General features: G+C 41.8%; 1 protein-coding gene and 1 pseudogene across 4 annotated transcripts in view; one reads left to right on the top strand and one right to left on the bottom strand.

Annotated features, from left to right (window-relative positions):
* SPAG17 (sperm associated antigen 17) overlaps window positions 1-18,010 on the top strand; it is a 259,499-nt gene that overhangs the window by 21,002 nt on the left and 220,487 nt on the right. For all 4 annotated transcript variants that reach the window (XM_060401722.1, XM_060401717.1, XM_004002384.5 and 1 more), the window contains exons 2-3: window positions 16,184-16,324; window positions 16,917-17,000. In XM_060401722.1, the coding sequence (XP_060257705.1) occupies window positions 16,184-16,324; window positions 16,917-17,000 (225 nt within the window). The remainder of the gene's footprint in view (window positions 1-16,183; window positions 16,325-16,916; window positions 17,001-18,010) is intronic.
* Window positions 7,639-8,311, bottom strand: LOC114116611 (large ribosomal subunit protein uL22-like; annotated as a pseudogene).

The raw sequence follows: 18,010 nt of genomic DNA, 5'->3' as shown, positions 1-18,010 counted from the left end.
AGGACTGGAAAAGGTCAGTTTTCATTCCAATCCCAAGGAAAGGCAATGCCAAAGAATGCTCAAACTACCGCACAATTGCACTCATCTCACATGCTAGTAAAGTAATACTCAAAATTCTCCAAGCCAGGCTTCAGCAATACATGAACCGTGAACTTCCTGATATTCAAGCTTGTTTTAGAAAAGGCAGAGGAACCAGAGATCAAATTGCCAACATCTGCTGGATCATCGAGAAAGCAAGAGAGTTCCAGAAATGCATCTATTTCTGCTTTATTGACTATGCCAAAGCCTTTGACTGTGTGGATCACAATAAACTGTGGAAAATTCTGAAAGAGATGGGAATACCAGACCACCTGACCAGCCTCTTGAGAAATCTGTATGCATGTCAGGAAGCAAGAGTTAGAACTGGACATGGAACAACAGACTGATTCCAAATAGGAAAAGGAGTACGTCAAGGCTGTATTTTGTCACCCTGCTTGTTGAACTTATATGCAGAGTACATCATGAGAAACACTGGACTGGAAGAAACACAAGCTGGAATCAAGATTGCTGGGAAAAATATCAATAACTTCAGATATGCAGATGACACCACCCTTATGGCAGAAAGTGAAGAGGAACTCAAAAGCCTCTTGATGAAAGTGAAAGAGGAGAGTGAAAAAGTTGGCTTAAAGCTCAACATTCAGAAAACGAAGATCATGGCATCTGGTCCCATCACTTCATGGGGAATAGATGGGGAAACAGTGGAAACAGTGTCAGACTTTATTTTGGGGGGCTCCAAAATCACTGCAGATGGTGACTGCAGCCATGAAATTAAAAGACACTTACTCCTTGGAAGAAAAGCTATGACCAACCTAGATAGCATATTCAAAACAGAGACATTACTTTGCCGACTAAGGTCCGTCTAGTCAAGGCTATGGTTTTTCCAATAGTTACGTATGGATGTGAGAGTTGGACTTGAAGAAGGCTGAGCGCCGAAGAATTGATGCTTTTGAACTGTGGTGTTGGAGAAGACTCTTGAGAGTCCTTTGGACTGCAAGGAGATCCAACCAGTCCATTCTGAAGGAGATCAGCCCTGGGATTTCTTTGGAAGGAATGATGCTAAAGCTGAAACTCCAGTGCTTTGGCCACCTCATGCGAAGAGTTGACTCATTGGAAAAGACTCTGATGCTGGGAGGGATTGGGGGCAGGAGCAGAAGGGGATGACAGAGGGTGAGATGGCTGGATGGCATCACTGACTCAATGGACATGAGTCTGAGTGAATTCTGGGAGTTGGTGATGGACAGGGAGGCCTGGCGTGCTGCGATTCATGGGGTCGCAAAGAGTCGGACATGAATGAGCGACTGAACTGAACTGAACTGAACTGAGACAATTTTTATAGCCTCAAGACAAAGAAAATCCCTGCCCGAAGGGTAGCATTAAATGATTGGTTGGGTGCTGCAGGGTGTTACAGGGGTGGGCACTTTTGCCTAATTTGGGCTCAGGAAGCTGGCCAGTAAGGCTCGGGGGTTTTGGCAGTGGTTGCAATGGGGCTTAGACAGTTTTGCAGGTGACCTTGCTTCTGGACTCTGCTTCTGTGGCCTTGATGCAAGGCCTTGCACCTGTGGCCTTGGGATAGGATTCCACAAGATAGTTAGTGGCGAGACTGGGATTAGGTGGAGATAGCTATGCATTTGTGAAATGGGAGGGAGGGGAATTGGGAGGAAAGGATTGAAAACTGAAGGGGGATAAAAGGATTGAAGGAACCAAGTTCGAAAACAGGTAAAAGGAAAGAAGGTCATTTGCTGTAGTACAAGAGAGAAAGGGTCGGAATCGTTCTCTCAGCCCAAGAAAAGGAGCAAGTCCTCACAACTGGTGAAGGAAGATCTGAGACAAAAATATGAAAAGGAGAAAAATCTCGGAGAGCCTTGGTCTTCTGAAGAGGTGGAGGTGGGGCCACTGCGTAGACAGAAAGCAAATGAGCAAGAGACACAGACAAAGAATTCCTCCCACTATTTCTTCAAATGGCAGCTTCCCATGAGGCAGGGAGATAAAACACAGGGAGGATGTGGTGTATCATAAAACCCACATCATTTTACATAATGGCTGTTCACACGCCTGCCTCCCTTACTAGAATGTGGGTCTTTTGAAGGCAGAGGCTTCTTTCTAGTACTTTTTGAAGTGCCAGAAAGCACACAGGGTGATACAAAAGCACATTTGTACCATCGTGACAGTTTCTAGTTTGTCTGTCTTTTTTTTTTTTTAATAAACACTGGGAAAAGAATGGAGAAACACTTTGTCCTTATTTTTATCTCCTGTTCATTCCTTTCTCTCTCTTCCTAGAAGCAAACACTATCATGAATGAATATCCCCTCAGCCTAACTGTGTATCTATTTATCTGTATCCATTAATATTCCATGATATTTTTACGGTATGATTTTGAAAATTTACACAAATGATTTCATATTATGCTTACCGATTATGCAATTTATCTCTTTTTTTAAATTTTAGCTTTTTTAAAGTTAGTTTTGAAGTCTCACCATGTTGAGAAATATAGACTTAGTCCCTTTCCTTTAATTTCTTGTATTTTATTAATCTTTGCATCTTCCATCTCCACGGTAGCATAGCAACTTACCCACATAGCAAATGTTATTAGGGAATAAATTAGGGCAAACAATATCATAAAAGAAACAGATACTTTGTATAGCTCTTTGTTATGAAATACTTTTAACTATAATCTCTTTTCTCTGTCATTGTGTATTTTCTTCCCCAGGCTAATGATTTTTAAGGAGAGTAATTATGCCTTATACCAATGCATTCTATTCTTAATGCCTTCTTCACTGTTTGGCACATAGTGAAAGTGAAAGTCGCTCAGTTGCATCCAACCCTTTGCCACCCCAGAGACTATACAGTCCATGGAATTCTCCAGGCCAGAATACTGGAGTGGGTAGCCTTTCCCTTCTCCAGGGGATCTTCCCAATCCAGGGATCAAACCCAGGTCTCCTGCATTGCAGGCGGATTCTTTACCAGCTGAGCCACCAGGGAAGTCCTAGAATACTGGAGTGGGTAGCCTATCCCTTCTCCAGGGGATCTTCCCAACCCAGGAATCGAACCAGGGTCTCCTACATTGCAGGTGGATTCTTTACCAACTGAGCTATCAGGGAAGCCCATTGTAACTCCTCAGTAAACAGTGATTGAATGAGTGACTCTTTACTGTAAGTATTATTTTGTGAAAGTCCAGATTCTGAATACATAAATGTTTTTCCAAGACCATGTTAGTTTTTCCAAGTAATAATCTGGTTTTCTGATACTAAATCCAGTGGTCTTTTCATTTTACTATTGAAAGAGCTATTGTAAGGCCTATACTAGGGAATCAATAGGAAAGAAATAATTATAATGAATCATTGCCCTGATATAACCAATAAATAGATTCCAAGTACCTGTGTGATTGAGGAAAATTAATAACCAAAACCAGGTGTAAGGCCTTGAAAGTTATCATGAGCATTAACTTAGAATGTTTTATCACATGGTCATTAAACCACGTGAGGTCCATATTGTAAACGAGATAGGTGAGTTATGAGGACGTACAGGATTGCAGGAGTGAAGGATTAGGCAGGAAGCAGTTTTACTAAAGTACAACTCTTTTGCTAAGGATACTGGTAACCTAATTGCCTTTGATGACATACCAGTGTTTGTCTCCCCTTCTGGGTTCAGTGATGCCTCTGCTCCTGACTCCTCCCCCTCACTTTCTTGACTACCTCCTAAAAAGCCCTTCCCTCAAACAGGGACACTTGAGTGGAGATCTGAAGGAAATGACAAGAGTTCTAGGGAAAAAGATCTCAGGAAACTCCTTCAGACACCCCCCCACACAGTCTAATCTGTCCTCTCTCTAGGCTGGATTAATATCGATTGGTACTTTTAACCCTTCCCTTGATGAACTGGAGGTTTGACTCCAGTTTCCTCACTCAAAAGCAGGTCTCCATCACCTCTTGCCTTCCTGGAACAACTCTTGGGTCCTGGGAAGCTATTAAAGCTGCTGCTGCTGCTATTGCTGCTAAGTCGCTTCAGTCATGTCCGACTCTGTGCGACCCCATAGACGGCAGCCCATCAGGCTCTCCTATCCCTGGGATTCTCCAGGCAAGAACACTGGAGTGGGTTGCCATTTCCTTCTCCAATGCATGAAAGTGAAAAGTGAAAGTGAAGTTACTCAGTCGTGTCCGACTGTTAGCGACCCCATGGACTGCAGCCTACCAGGCTCCTCTGTCCATGGGATTTTCCAGGTGAGAGTACTGGAGTGGGGTGCCATTGCCTTCTCCTGTTAAAGTTGGGATTGCTGGAAAGAACCAGCTCTGGAGAGCAACACACCTTAACTCCCCTGACAGAGCAACAGGGTGGTCAGTCTGCACAGAAAAGGCCTTTTAAGGAACTTATTTTGAAGTATAAGCACTGTTAACTCACTTTCAGACTCATATCTTGGTCATCTGGGGCATCCTTTACAATTTGTCACATTTAGAGTGTTGGTCGCTTCAGTCATGTCCTACTCTTGCAACCCATGATCTGTAGCCAGCCAGGCTCCTTTGTCCATGGGATTCTCCAAGCAAAAATACTGAACTGTGGGAAGCCATTCCCTGCTCTTGGTGATCTTCTTGACCCGGGGATCAAATCCAGGTCTCCTGCATTACAGGCGGATTCTTTGCCATCTGAACCACAAAGGCAGTCCCACATAAAGAACATTTAACCATACCAATTTAACAAATGCTTGTTGAGGTGGACTCTGCCTCTTTTTTTTGTTGAATTGAGTCAGGGCACAGATTCTCTGTCACACCTCTTGCTCAAGATGCACTCTTACAGTTTTCCTGACACCCCCAGTGCTCAAATAGATGCAACATTCCCTCCTCACATAACAAAAACTAGAAGATCTGATCTCGCCCAGGATCATCCATGCATGCCCCTTCTTCCCATAACATAATCTGAAGATCACAGTTTTAGGCTTAAAAATCAGATCAGGTCGTCAGAGAATTTTTGTTTTGCTTCTAGGTATCAGAGATCATACAGGGAATGAAATTTGATTACCACAACATTGACATTCCTTGGACATTTTCTTGAATTTGGGGGTGAATAGGATAGAGGGCTTGTAATCAGGACAGTCTTATATCCTTGTGATAATCAGAAGCCACCTTAGATGTTCTGCACTCACGCAAGAGGGATGTAGAAATTAAGCTGTATCAGTGACTTTGTAGTGAACAAATAAGTGAGATGACACTAACCAAGAAGCAGATGTGGGGCATGGGTAGCTCATTAGAAAGAGCATCAGCTGTTTATTTTGAAGTCCTAGTGCCAGATCCATACAAGTTCATGAATTAGGTCCAATGCCTAGTGAATAAACGGCATTTAATTAGAGAAAGGAAAGTGGAAAAAGGAAATAGAAGGAAAGGGCTAAAGTAGAGTAACTGGGACTTCCCTGGTGATCCAGTGGTTAAGACTCTGCACTCCCAATCCAAGGGGCATGGGTTCGATCCCTGGTCAGGAGATGAAGATCTCACAGGCCACACAGCAAGGCCAAAAAAAGTAAAATGGAGTAACTAATGAGCTCATATTGAGTCTTGAAAATATATCTTTAAAATATATCTTAATATTCAGGAACTTCCCTGGTGGTTCAGTGGTTAAGAATCTGCCTGGCAATACAAGGGGCACATGTTTGATCCCTGGTTCGGGAATTAAGATCCTGCATCCCGTGGAGCAACTGAGTGTGAGCACCGCAACTACTAAAGCCCGCATGCTCTCGAACCTGTGTGCCGCAACTAGAGAGTCCACGCGCTGTGCAACAAGGGAGCCCAGGTGGCACAGCTGAGACCCAGGGCATCCAAAGAAATAAACAAATATTGAATATATATATATATATATCTTAGTTTTTAATGTGGAAGATAGTAACTCAACACTCAAGGGACTCAAGGAAGCCACATAAGGGTCTCATGTCTGAGGGGGGAATTGATGAAAGTTTGTAGCCTTTAATATCTGATGATGAAAAGAGACCTTCTTTCTTTGGGGTGAGTCCCTGATTCCAATTTTACATTTGTGGAGCAATTAGCAGGACGCCTCTTGGCTTTGCTTGGTCTCCTCCGTTAGAAGAATGCCTCTGATATGTAATATTTGTTTCAAAACCCAAAGAAGCTTGTTTCCTTTTGAGGTTTGCCTTACTTTTTATGTTCTGAAGTTCATTTTGGACCTCAGATTTTGCTCCAAGCAATAAAACTGGTTGGCTTGTACTAACATAATGGAGCCGTAATTTTAGCCAACTCTGGGGGGCGGGGAGATAGTTAAGGTGTGTAGTGGTTTCTGTGGTTTCTATGTGGAGTAGAATTCCCTGCAAAGCTTTTCCATGTGGTGTTTTAATAGCTGTCTTAAAACTCTCTGATGCATGGAGCAAAACTGAATTAGACTCATGTGCTAGATTGCTGGGATGGGCCAAGCAACCAGAGAAACAAAAGAGAAACAATCAAACAGCCTAAGCTCAGAGGCTAACTGTCAGAAGAAGATCCTCAAGACATACCCAAGTTGAAGATTAAAGACATGATCACCTGATTTAACCCATTTTTGCAGGACTTTCTAAGGAAAATTTGAGTTTTTTCTTTACGTGTATTAATATTTTATTTTGCATGGAATTTTACAGCTTACAGAATGCTTCAATATATATGAAGCATATATATATGCTTTTTGCATGGAATTTTACAACTTACAAAATGCTTCAGTATATATGAAGCATTTTGTAAGTTAATATATGTATAAATATACACATTTATTTGTTAGAGACTTATAACAACTTTGGAAGTTTGTGTTATTAGATCCATTCTTATAAATGAGAAAACTGTCACAAAGATAGATCCAAGGTCGTTTGGCTGAGAAACTACAGAGGCAGAATTGGATACTGCCTCAAAGCTCTGTGTATTTACACCAGAACTTCAATAATTTATATTAGTGATCATATTTAATATTCATGAAGCAAGGATCACCGGACGAGTAGACTGCATACACAGTAAAGATGTTTCTGGACTGCTGAGTTCCTATCAATGAATATAAGGCATTGTACTGTTGTCTAAACTGCAAGAGACTATACTCCTCCTTTCATTCAAATGCGCATTGGTTCAGAGACATGGTTTCCTCCAAAGTGCTAAGTGTAGCTGATAAAATGCCACATACTTAGTTGGCATTCCCATATTAAGAATGTGTAAAAATTCTCTTTAGTGTGTGGTTTTGGCTGCTAAGTTCCGGGAACATTTATTGAATGCTACTATATGCCAGGCACATGGGCACAGTAGGAAGTTATCTAGGTGATATGACTCTAGCGAAGCCTTTTCCACTGCCCCAGCCCATTGCCTAAAATACCTTCCTCAGCAGGGCATCCCTTTTGAGTTAGTCCGGGAGTCACTGTGATTCCTTTGAAAACTGTAGGTAGCTTGAAAAGAAGAAAATACTTTAAAATTTTTTCTTTTAATTTTACCAAAATCTTGGGGCATATTTATTTATCCAGTTAGCAAAATCAACTATTAAGTCTCTGAGTTGAATAGGAAGTGATGTGGATACTTTTATTCTACCCAAGAGAAGGGATGGGGAATTCTAGAAATTCACTCATCAGGACCCAGGGGAGCCAGAATACAGCAGCAACAGGTCAGGGAGCCCATCTTATCCAGAGAGAGGGTTGCCCTTAGGGTCTCTATCCGGAATAAACTTCAGTCATTTTGCCTTTTTTTTTTTTTAACTTTTATTTGCATGTATTTTTTGCAGCATTTATTTCCAGGGCATAAGTTCTTGTTTCTTCAGTTTCTTCTGAGCTATCTTTTTCTTCTGTGCAACCTCCTCTTCTGGTTTAGGAACAATCTGTTCTTTTTCAGTAAGGATCATCTCAGTGTGGCCGGGAGGGCTCATGGAGGCATTGATCTGACCAGGAGCTCTGTAAATCCTGCACCCTGGGGTGCTTTGTTTCACCTGGATGTGCTCAGTGACCAGAGAATCAACATCTAAGCCCTGAAGTCCAGCATTAGTCTCTGCATTTTTGAGCCTGTGCAGTAAAACTTCAGCACTTTTTTGGGGCCACCAACCCTTCCCATCCAGCCCCACTGTTCGGCTGTGCACACCTCCCAACTCCACCATTTGTAACAACGGACTAGCACATGTTGTTTCTTTAAAGAGACTTCTTTCAGATACTTGGTGGCTTTTTGGATACGCATGCCCCTAATGGCCTGAGAGACTTCACGAGTGTTCTTAAAGTGAACACAAAGAATGGAACCCTTGATTTGCACGATTTTGTGGCGTTTTCTGGGTCAAGTGAATAGCGCACCATTTTTAGAAGTCAGCTCAGGCCACTTACTGAAAAAGCTCATTTTGCTTTTGTTTTCAAGAACTGGTCCTACCTGATAATCAGTATTTCAGATCTGGATCCATAAGATTAACCAGGTGAGTATTTGCAGTGCAAATACCAAACATTTGATCCAAGTTCTTCAAGTAAGCAGGTCCCCATCTCTAATGAAAATTAGCCTGGTAGCCAGTCTTCTGTGTGTGGCTGTTTCAGAACTCATCCTGTTCTTATTCAGCCTCTGTACTCCTCATTTAACTCTGCTGCTGCTGCTGCTAAGTCACTTCAGTTGTATCTGACTCTGTGAGACCCTATAGACAGCAGCCCACCAGGCTCCCCTGTCCCTGGGATTCTCCAGGCAAGAACACTGGAGTGGGTTGCCATTTCCTTCTCCAATGCATGAAAGTGAAAAGCGAAAGGGACGTCACTCAGTCGTGTCCCACTCTTAAGGACCCCATGGACTGCAGCCTACCAGGCGCCTCTGTCCATGGGATTTTCCAGGCAAGAGTACTGGAGTAGGTTGCCATTGCCTTCTCCATTTAACTCTAATCCCTGTCTTTTCACAGCTGATGATGGGTTGACATCTCTGACAGATCTGCACCAAGTACAAAATGATTTAAAGCTTTCTCCTGCCTCATACTCACATTCTCTCCCACAGCTCCCCAAATTCTATACCTGTAGAGTTTTTAACATCCTGTGTTCATGATTTTTTTCCATCTCTTCTAAAGACCTAAAATATTTTAAAAATATATAATTAACAAGTTTATTGTTATCAAAAGAAAACTATTTTACAAATTGACTGTCACTCATGAGGCAGCTGTTGATATTGTTTGATTTTTCTCTTGGTTCACCCATAAGCTTTCCACACTTGAAACAGCATATATGGGATAACCATGTTTGCTCTAATGACTAACACAAGGAGAAGCCCCCAAAATAATATCCATCATGATGGCTTTGATTATTGCTAAGTGCTGTGCCGAGAAAGGCTCTCTATAGATTTTCTCATTCAGTCTTTAAAACAGTCCCAAGATACTGTAGTTGCCCTTATTTATACATGAGGCACAGAGAAGCTAAGTAACTTGCCCAAGGATGCACAGCTGGTTCGCTGAGCTTCAAAAACAGGCATTCCGTATCCTGAGACCAGGCTCAAAGACCACTATGCTGCAATGACCAGTGCTTTTCCAAGGGGCCACCAGAGTATGAGGGAGCTCATCACCTGTGGGCAGGGAGTATTGGGGACTTCCCGTGGCAACAGCCGCAGTGCTCAGGTCCTGAGTGGGGACGTAAGCCCTGAGATGGCCGAGAGGAAAGGAGAGCCTCGGAGTGAGTGGGTTGGCCCTGCTTCTGCCACACTGGCCTCCCTGTCCTTACCTCGTCACCTGCTTTTATCCATTTTGAAGGATAGTGCTAAAGGCCCGGCCACCACTGAACCAGCATCAACAGACACTTAATTATGAATTCACATGGCACACGGCTGCACAGTGTGTATTAGGGGCAGGAAGGGGGAGGATGGAGAAAATCTGCTCTGCCCTTCAGTGTTTTCTCAGCGACAGCCTTGGCCTTTTAAGTCAAGATCAGCTCTAAGTCAGTCTCAGACCCACAGACCTTCCTGGGGTGGGGGCCAGAGTGCGCTGCTAAATATGTTATAACCTGCTCTTCAGGAGGGAAGCTCTGATTCGTAGCATTGCTATTGCCGCAGTGTAAATGCTCCCACCACAGCAAATTTCAGGCTATCAACACAGCCTCACTGAATAGAGTCAGGAAGAGCTGTGGGCAATCTGATTCAGCACACTCCTGGATGAAGTCAGAAAATTCGGCCAAAGCTGATTCGTCAGAAAAGACCCTGATGCTGGGAAAGATTGAAGGCAGGAGGACAAGGGGCAACAGAGGACAGGATGGTTAGATGGCACCCCTGACTCAATGGACATGAATTTGAGCAAGGTCCCAGAGATGGTGAAGGGCAGAAAAACCTGGTGTGTTGCAGTCCACGGAGTCTCAGAGAGCGGGACACGACTGAGCAACTGAACAACAACGACAACAATGGCAACACTCCTGGACAAAGTCAGAAAATTAGGGTGTTCAGAGAGGGTGGTGCTGCTGCAGGAGACAAGGCTCAGGTGTATGTTCTGGACCTAGTAACTCATTTTATGTGTGGTTCCTTCTCTCCCCACCCTACTCTGATACCTTCCACCATAATATCAAGCTCCTAAGAATGTCAAAGGCATCTTTAAAGAAAAGGGAATCATAGAATTTGCAGCCTGTAGGCAACAGGTGAAAGGGAAGAGGGAACTGCCCACCAATGGCCCCTTTGATGGGAGATGGGAGAAAGCAGGAAGAAGGACAGAGGTGGGAGGAGTAGTTTTTCAGTGCACGTATGTGTATGTGATCCTCTGGCTTTTCCCTCCTCTCAGGAAGAGCTGCGTCCTTCCCCTAGCTGCCACCCTGCATACTGGTCCGAGTCACTCCCAGGAAACAGGTCTTAGCAGAGGGATGGCTTAGCAGGGTTTAGCTTCCCACACCCTTGTTACTGACCCCTGATATGAACCATGTTCGATCAGATCCAGTCTGTTTTCCTCCCAAAGGACTTCAAGGCTAAGGACTGTAGGTCCTGCTCAGTCCTGACATTCTAGGGCTTTATGATTCCCAGGGTCAGATTTCTTTCTAGAGCATCTTCTCTGTTGATTAACAGATATTTACATAGAGAGCACCCTGCTCTGTTGTGTATTCACCGCTGGGCACTGTGAGCTGCAAAAGCACATAAAACAGTTTTTCCAATCTAAAGGGCTTACAATCTCCTTGAGAAAATGTGACAGTTCTGTGAAATAATTCCTAAATAAGGAACACGTATAACAGCATGGTGATGCTATGCCAAACTGTAGCCTTTATAATAAACTGTGAGAAACCCATAATTAAAGAAGCATCCATGTGCCGTGTTGTGCTTAGTCACCCAATTGTGTCCAACTCTTTGCGACCCAGTGGACTATAGCCCACCAGGCACCTCTGTCCATGGGGATTCTCCAGGCAAGATTACTGGAGTGGGTTACCCTGCCCTCCTCCAGGGGATCTTCCCAACCCAGGGATCGAACCCAGGCTTCCTGCATTGCAGGCGGATTCTTTACCATCTGAGCCACCAGGGAAGCGAACTTATTTAGTAAAGACAGTCAAACTGCATCCTGGTCCTTTGTATTGTTCTTGTTTGTTACATAACAGTATGTACCCAATTTTTAACTTATATTTCCAACTCGTTTTACCGTTAGGATCCCCTTTTAACAAATACGATTATAGCAGCCAGTTCAATGTAATAAAAATATTTCTTCTTCTGGCCAACAGCCCATACTAACACTCCTTTGCTGATGGAGATCCAAGACTCCTTTTGAAGGAAAAACCCTGTATGAGAAAGACATTCACAAATCCCTGTCCATTAGGCAGTAAATCTACTTAACAAAAAGGTTATCCTTTCAGCAGAGTATTGACATAAAGTACAGGTTTGCATATCTGCACAGTGTTAAATAACTCTCAACAAAAACCTGACTTTTTCGATGTTGCATTGATTTTATTTGGGGCTTCATAGGGCTTTTTGCTTCATAGAGCTCCACAGGTTCCAATCAGTTCTGGGTAGAGGACTGTGGGAATCTCAGCCCGATCATCCAGGGCAGCAGATCCCCTGACACGGTAGCCAAGGAAGCAGAAGCGAGCACGTGCGTATCTGTCCTTGCCATTCCCTGTTCCAGCCACTCAAGTGCGCTAACCGAAGGAAGAAATCTCACTCTCATCATGGAAAAGCTACTTTTCACTTATTTTTTTCAATTTATTTTATTGACATATATTTGATTTATAACATTGTGTTACTTTCTTCTATACAGCAAAGTGATTCAGTTTTACATATATGTATATATAGTATACATTATATATATATATATTCTTTCTACATATTCGTCTCCATTATGGTTCATCATAGCATATTGAATTAAGTGCCCTACACTGTACTACTTTTCACTTACATTTGAAAGGGTTTTGGTAATTATATTAGAATATAGGAATGCCTAAGTAAAAGTTGGAGAAATTCAGTGTATGAAAGAATTTGTTATGAATCTACCATGTGTCTCTGGGACAGTGGGTTTATGTGAGCAGCCAGATTCTCTGCATTTGCTTGAGTACTTTCTTGCCGTAGGCGTCGGGAATGTGTTTGGGTTAGGACACCCTCCTGCCAGGCTTCAAATTAGGTGAGGCTGATAAAGTAAATAGAAGGTAATGGATTGTGTCCATTCATGACTTCATTCCACCCTGGGTACGACTTTATCAATAACTACTCGAGGGCAAGACTTGGCAATAAGCATGTGCAGTAGATGTCTGTCGGCAATGGAAAGCTGATTTTATTTCCTAAGGTGTTTGAGATGTGCCAGACTGAAACCCTCTTCCCTCACTGTTGGATACATCTAGTGCAGTTTCCCGAAGATGAGTAATGGTTTCTTTCTCTAGGCTCATGCTGCTAATTACACCCAAGCTTCTTGAACTGTCTTAATCAAATTCACACACAGGTAGGGGCCCTGCAGGACTCAGGAGTGTGATGAACCAGGTTCTGTGTGTTGCACTTTCATTTGTCCTCACTGGTCAACTCTCGTTTTCTCTGTGCTCACTTCGCTTGCTGCCCTGTGAACTCAAATTTAAGGACTGTGTTTAGCTGCGCGTTAGGGTGGGATACCGGTGGAAGGGGGCATTTTAACTGTATTTTGCCAAATTTAAATTGGGTTGAATTTTTTTTTTCCCCAAATTGATTTCCTGTTTTTAATACTGCAGCCAGATAGGAGAGATTTGAAATCTACCATTGTCCTGAAATACGAAGAAAAAAAGTTCAAAAATTATATTTGTCGAGCATCATTTAGTTAAGGAGTCTCCCTAATTAGACACAGTTGGAAATGATTGCTCTCTGTGATGAGAGTATTGTGTGTTTCCTGGCATCTCGCTGCCCCCTACTGCAGAATGCCAGTGAGCGCATCCTTCTGGGCAGGCGATCTTTGGGTTATTACTGACTGATCAGTCCATTTCATGCTTCCCTGGGTTCTGGCGATGTAATTAGACACTAATCCATGATTCCAACAAAGTCCTGTGTCGGTCCTATTTTGCCAAATAGACCCAATTTTTAGAGTAGGTGTTTGGTGGGCTTGAGAGTGCAGAAAGTAGATCTTAATTGCACTCTTGAGACCCCTTCCAGTGGAGACACATGGCCTAGCTCCTGACGGACCTTGTAGAGAATTCTGAACGCGAACAAATCTCCTCCTGCTCTAGTGCAGGCAGTCTGTCAGAGGGTGATCACTGGGACTCCAGGAGTTTCAGTACCTCGCCAATAATCAGAGGAAAAGATTTTGTGTCAAGATGCACTCCTGCAGTGCAAAGCAACAAGAACAATGGGCTTTGAGAGAGAGACAAGCTTGGGAAATTTCCTCAAACTCTTTTAGCCTTTGTAAAATAGTCCTTGATTAAAAAAAAAAAAGTAATCTTAGACATTTTAAAGTTTTAATACATCATCTATTTTGAAACCTCTATATACTTTAACATGTGATATAAATCTTCCTCTATTAGGTATACTGTGGCCAAAATAGCCATTAGGTGCAATTTAAGGATTATGGAAAGGCGCTCTGAACCTAAAGGCTTGCTCTCAAAACTGTTCTGAAATAATCACAAAATTGTGAGCCATGTATGTGGTCTCCATGAAGTTCTGCCAAAATGACCTTGAAACAAGCTGTTTAACTTCGTTGGGCCTCTGTTTTTCCATCTATAAAGTATTAGTGCCCCTATTTAAAGGGATTACTTAAGGATTCAATGAGATAACATATGCCTGACACATGGCAGATTTCAATAATTGTTACCTCCTACCTCCTCCTCTTTCCCTCACCTTTTTTTTTTTCCTGATCTGAAATAGTCAACACTTGTCTCGAATGCCAGACACTAATGGGTAGATGGTGGATTACGATGCCCTCTTTGTGAATTGTCCCCAAAGAGCTAAGAGGCAGCCATTTCTCGTCATCATTAGCTTTTGAAAATTGGCTAAGAAATCTGTAAGAGGGTGTGGGATAAGCGGGTAAATGCAGCCATTAAAATCTTCAGTGTAGAAACTATAGCTAATAGGAACATCAAGTCATTGCCTATTCAGGAACTTCATCTGCTTTACTAAGGAAGGAAAGATTTTTCTTCTTGAATGATGATTGTCATTGCAGTTTTGTCTAAGGGAGCAGACAAGCGGAAAGAAAAGTCATCCAATGTGGAGAAAGGTCGTTTGGTGATTATGGAGTTTTTTTCCAGTTATAAATATCACACTTGCTTTTCAGAATCAGGCTACTTGAAAAACAGATGCTCAGTCTTCCTATGGTGAATCAGTCAACAAAAAAAGACTTGAAATCCAGTGTAACAGAAGGAAACGCAGAGCCACACCTACATGCATGCTTGTACATGTACAAGTACACACTTTGTAGATTAAATAGACATTTCTGTGCTTTTATGTGTGTTATTTGTCTTGGTGACAACATTGAAAATTGTGTGGGTTTTGTTATGTGGTAAGGGTTAGTGAGTTTCCATGCAGAGAAGAGACATTTAACAATAGTCACTCTTTGATGGTAAAGAAGAATTTGTCTTTTCTCCCATCCATACTCTAGTTCTATCATTATCTTGACACATGATTTGGACAGAAACCCAGAGAACCATGGAAAATTATGTGTTTCATTAAGTTTCTGTAAAATCTTTCCAGATCTTCTTAGACAATATTCTGGAATTTACCAAGGGTGAATTTTACTCTATTTTTATCAGATCTCTGGAATGGAGCTAGAGGAAATCTTATATACGCCTCTGTCCAACCCCCTTATTTTATAAATGGAGAAACTAAGGTCTAAAGAGGTCGCAGGGCCAGGGTGTCCTCCCTTATTATTGTCTCCCTTTCCTGATGAATGTATCACGTTTGCTTCGTCCTTCTCTCCAAGGTAGTGAGTGTTCAGCAGCAATAGACCTGATTTGCATGAGTTTGGCCTTCCTTAGCATCGCATCATGGGAAAGTCAGTCAATTCCATTCCTCATTTCCTCCAGAGAATTGCTTCTTCCCAACAAAATTATAATAGAAAGGGATTACCGAATAAATATATTGTTTTTTAGTAACTTATTTTTTTATTTGATGAAACATTTCATGTTCAAGTTTAAAACTGCACCCTGTTTCTTGTGAGTGAAAAGAACTCACATGTGAATTAGCAATGAGAGTGTTGTGTTTACATTAAGAGGAGAATATGTGTTCTAGTTCTGTGCTTTACAAAAACTAGATCCATGGAGGGTGAATAGTGAAAAATATTTTACATCAAAAACTCTGGGATTGAATTTTACCTCATGTAAAAAAAGCCTATTTGGCAACTCATTCAATATTACCGAACAATCAAAAAATATTTATCAAGTTCCTCCTATTTTCCTACCAGTGTTTAGAGTCTTAAGATGTATCAGGGAACAAAACAAAGATTCCTGCCTTGGAAATTGTACCTTCGTGCACATATGTAACAGCCAGATGAACTATTGCTTTCCAGTACCAAAGTATTATTGCACAGCATTATAGTGAAAATGTGTCATTTAAAAAATTAAAAATTGTCTTCCTTAAAATATAGATCTCGTTTCTCAGGGATATTGCTTTTGGGGCAAGTTGCATGAAATTTGGCACAATACTGCCGCCTTGTGGCTGCTTGAATCAAAAACCCACATACACTGTAATGTCAGCCTGTCTTTAAAGTAAGGTTTCTAGGACTGTTAACCCTGTTTGTCAGTGGAAGCCTCTGACACAAAATTACCTCTCCAGAAGTACTTAGAACCTGATTCCTTCTGATTTTGTCACAGAACGACTGGAAAGGCTCCATCGCTTTTGTCGTTGGAAACCGGATCGAGGACGAGGTTCTCATTCACGCTCTCACCCTCGCTGTCCAAGTTCCTCAGCGCAGACTCTTCAGTATGGTCTCCTGGCAAGACATCGTCCAGCAGGTACCTGTCCCGTCTCACCCCGACGCCCGTTGGAGACATCTTTCTTAAAATAATAAAGTAACGAAATCAATAAAACTAACACATTCTTGGGCGGTTTGGTAAGTCTGGGTGCATGACTTCGCTGAAACACTTAGCTAGAATAAATTTGGAAAGATCTAATCTGGAAGGGGTTGTTTTTTTTGTCCGTAAACGCTGCCCTTTCAGCATCCATTCATTCAACAAAAATGTCTGAGGTCATACTAGGCTCCATGCTAGGTTTTGTGAGGAATTATTTAATAAAGGTCTCAACAGCAATAAAAGACAAAACTATTTAATGTTCCAAGAAAGGCCATAGCTAACTGGAAAAACGAAGCCTCCGAAGACTCCTAGCTGTCAGAGGTTGAAGGAAAATGATAACACAGAGAAGTTCTGTCAGATGGCACATCCTCCTACAATTACTAATGGTTTACCACAGTGGCTATAAATATTTGAACTAACTGACTGTCTCTTCCCCAATCTCTCAAATCACCTAGGTACTTGAAAGGAACATCTACCTATCTAAGTATTCTTTAAGTAAGCCCTTCTTTTTCCTTATGAATGAATTTTCTTACAGGTCAATGGATCAAGTGCAGTTTTTGGAAGTACATCTAAAAAGGCAAAGAAACCTCTAGGTGGTAATGCTCCCTTATATTCTGAGGTAGGTAAATGCATTGATTGAAGAGAATTTTGTAATTTTTTTTAAAAAAAGCAAGAATTGACGTAATAATTTTATAGTCACTTTTTTAAAAAATTAATTCATATTTTGAAAGCAAATCCCCTCTCATTGTTGGGGCTGTTTGTTCCTAATGATGGGCATGTAAAAAAATCCATTTCCCTTTTAACAAAATCTCCCTTTAGGAAAAAAAGTTGTCCCACATTGTCTATACTATCACTGTGTCCAGTTGAAGACTATAAATCAGAAATGTGTATATATAAAAGTGTTGGGTCAAACTTTTTTATGGTAATTACTGAGTGTGTGATGGTATTAAAGGGGGTCGTGTTATTGGTGTATTACAAAGTGTTAGTTTCACCGAAGAAACAATGTAAAAATGCCCCAGAAAGTGCTTCCTGCGCATGACAGAGAAACAACTGGAATAGTTTTCCATCTGTCTGTGAACTCGGTGTACACTTCACATTCTACTTTAATCAGTGTGAAAATAACAATGATCTTCAGATTAGTGATTCATTCCGCTCCTAGCAGATGCAAAAATCTGTCCTGGCTGGCCAGTGGGTTTGTACAAAGTACTTAGAACTCAGCCTCAGTACAGGGGCTTTCCTCTTACCCTGCCTTGTTAATATCCAACTTACAAGAAACTATAAAAATCCAACAATTAATTAGAATATCGCTTAAAATTTGTCAGGCACTATTTTTATGACTCTGCAGACCAAAAGCATAAAGATTTTGGGATCTTTCAAAACAAACTTGTTTGCACTTTATTTCAGTGATGACTAATAAAAGTTTTTATGTGTCTCGGTTCTTGGATGGTTTCATAATAGGCTCTGTAGTGTTGCCTGCGTACTATCTGAACGAGCTCCCCTGGATTTATTTACGACTGCCAATACTGTGGATTTTGTAGCATTAACTCTTGCTGCACTATCCCTGCTGTCATGGAAAACTCATTCTGCACTGTTAAGGTCAGAGAACGTGCCTTCTATCTTTTGTTAGGA

The sequence above is a fragment of the Ovis aries genome, chromosome 1 (assembly GCF_016772045.2).
Source record: "Ovis aries strain OAR_USU_Benz2616 breed Rambouillet chromosome 1, ARS-UI_Ramb_v3.0, whole genome shotgun sequence".
Taxonomy (NCBI): domain Eukaryota; kingdom Metazoa; phylum Chordata; class Mammalia; order Artiodactyla; family Bovidae; genus Ovis; species Ovis aries.
Note: the sequence above shows the minus strand (reverse complement) of the source record. Positions and strands in the feature narration are given on the sequence as shown.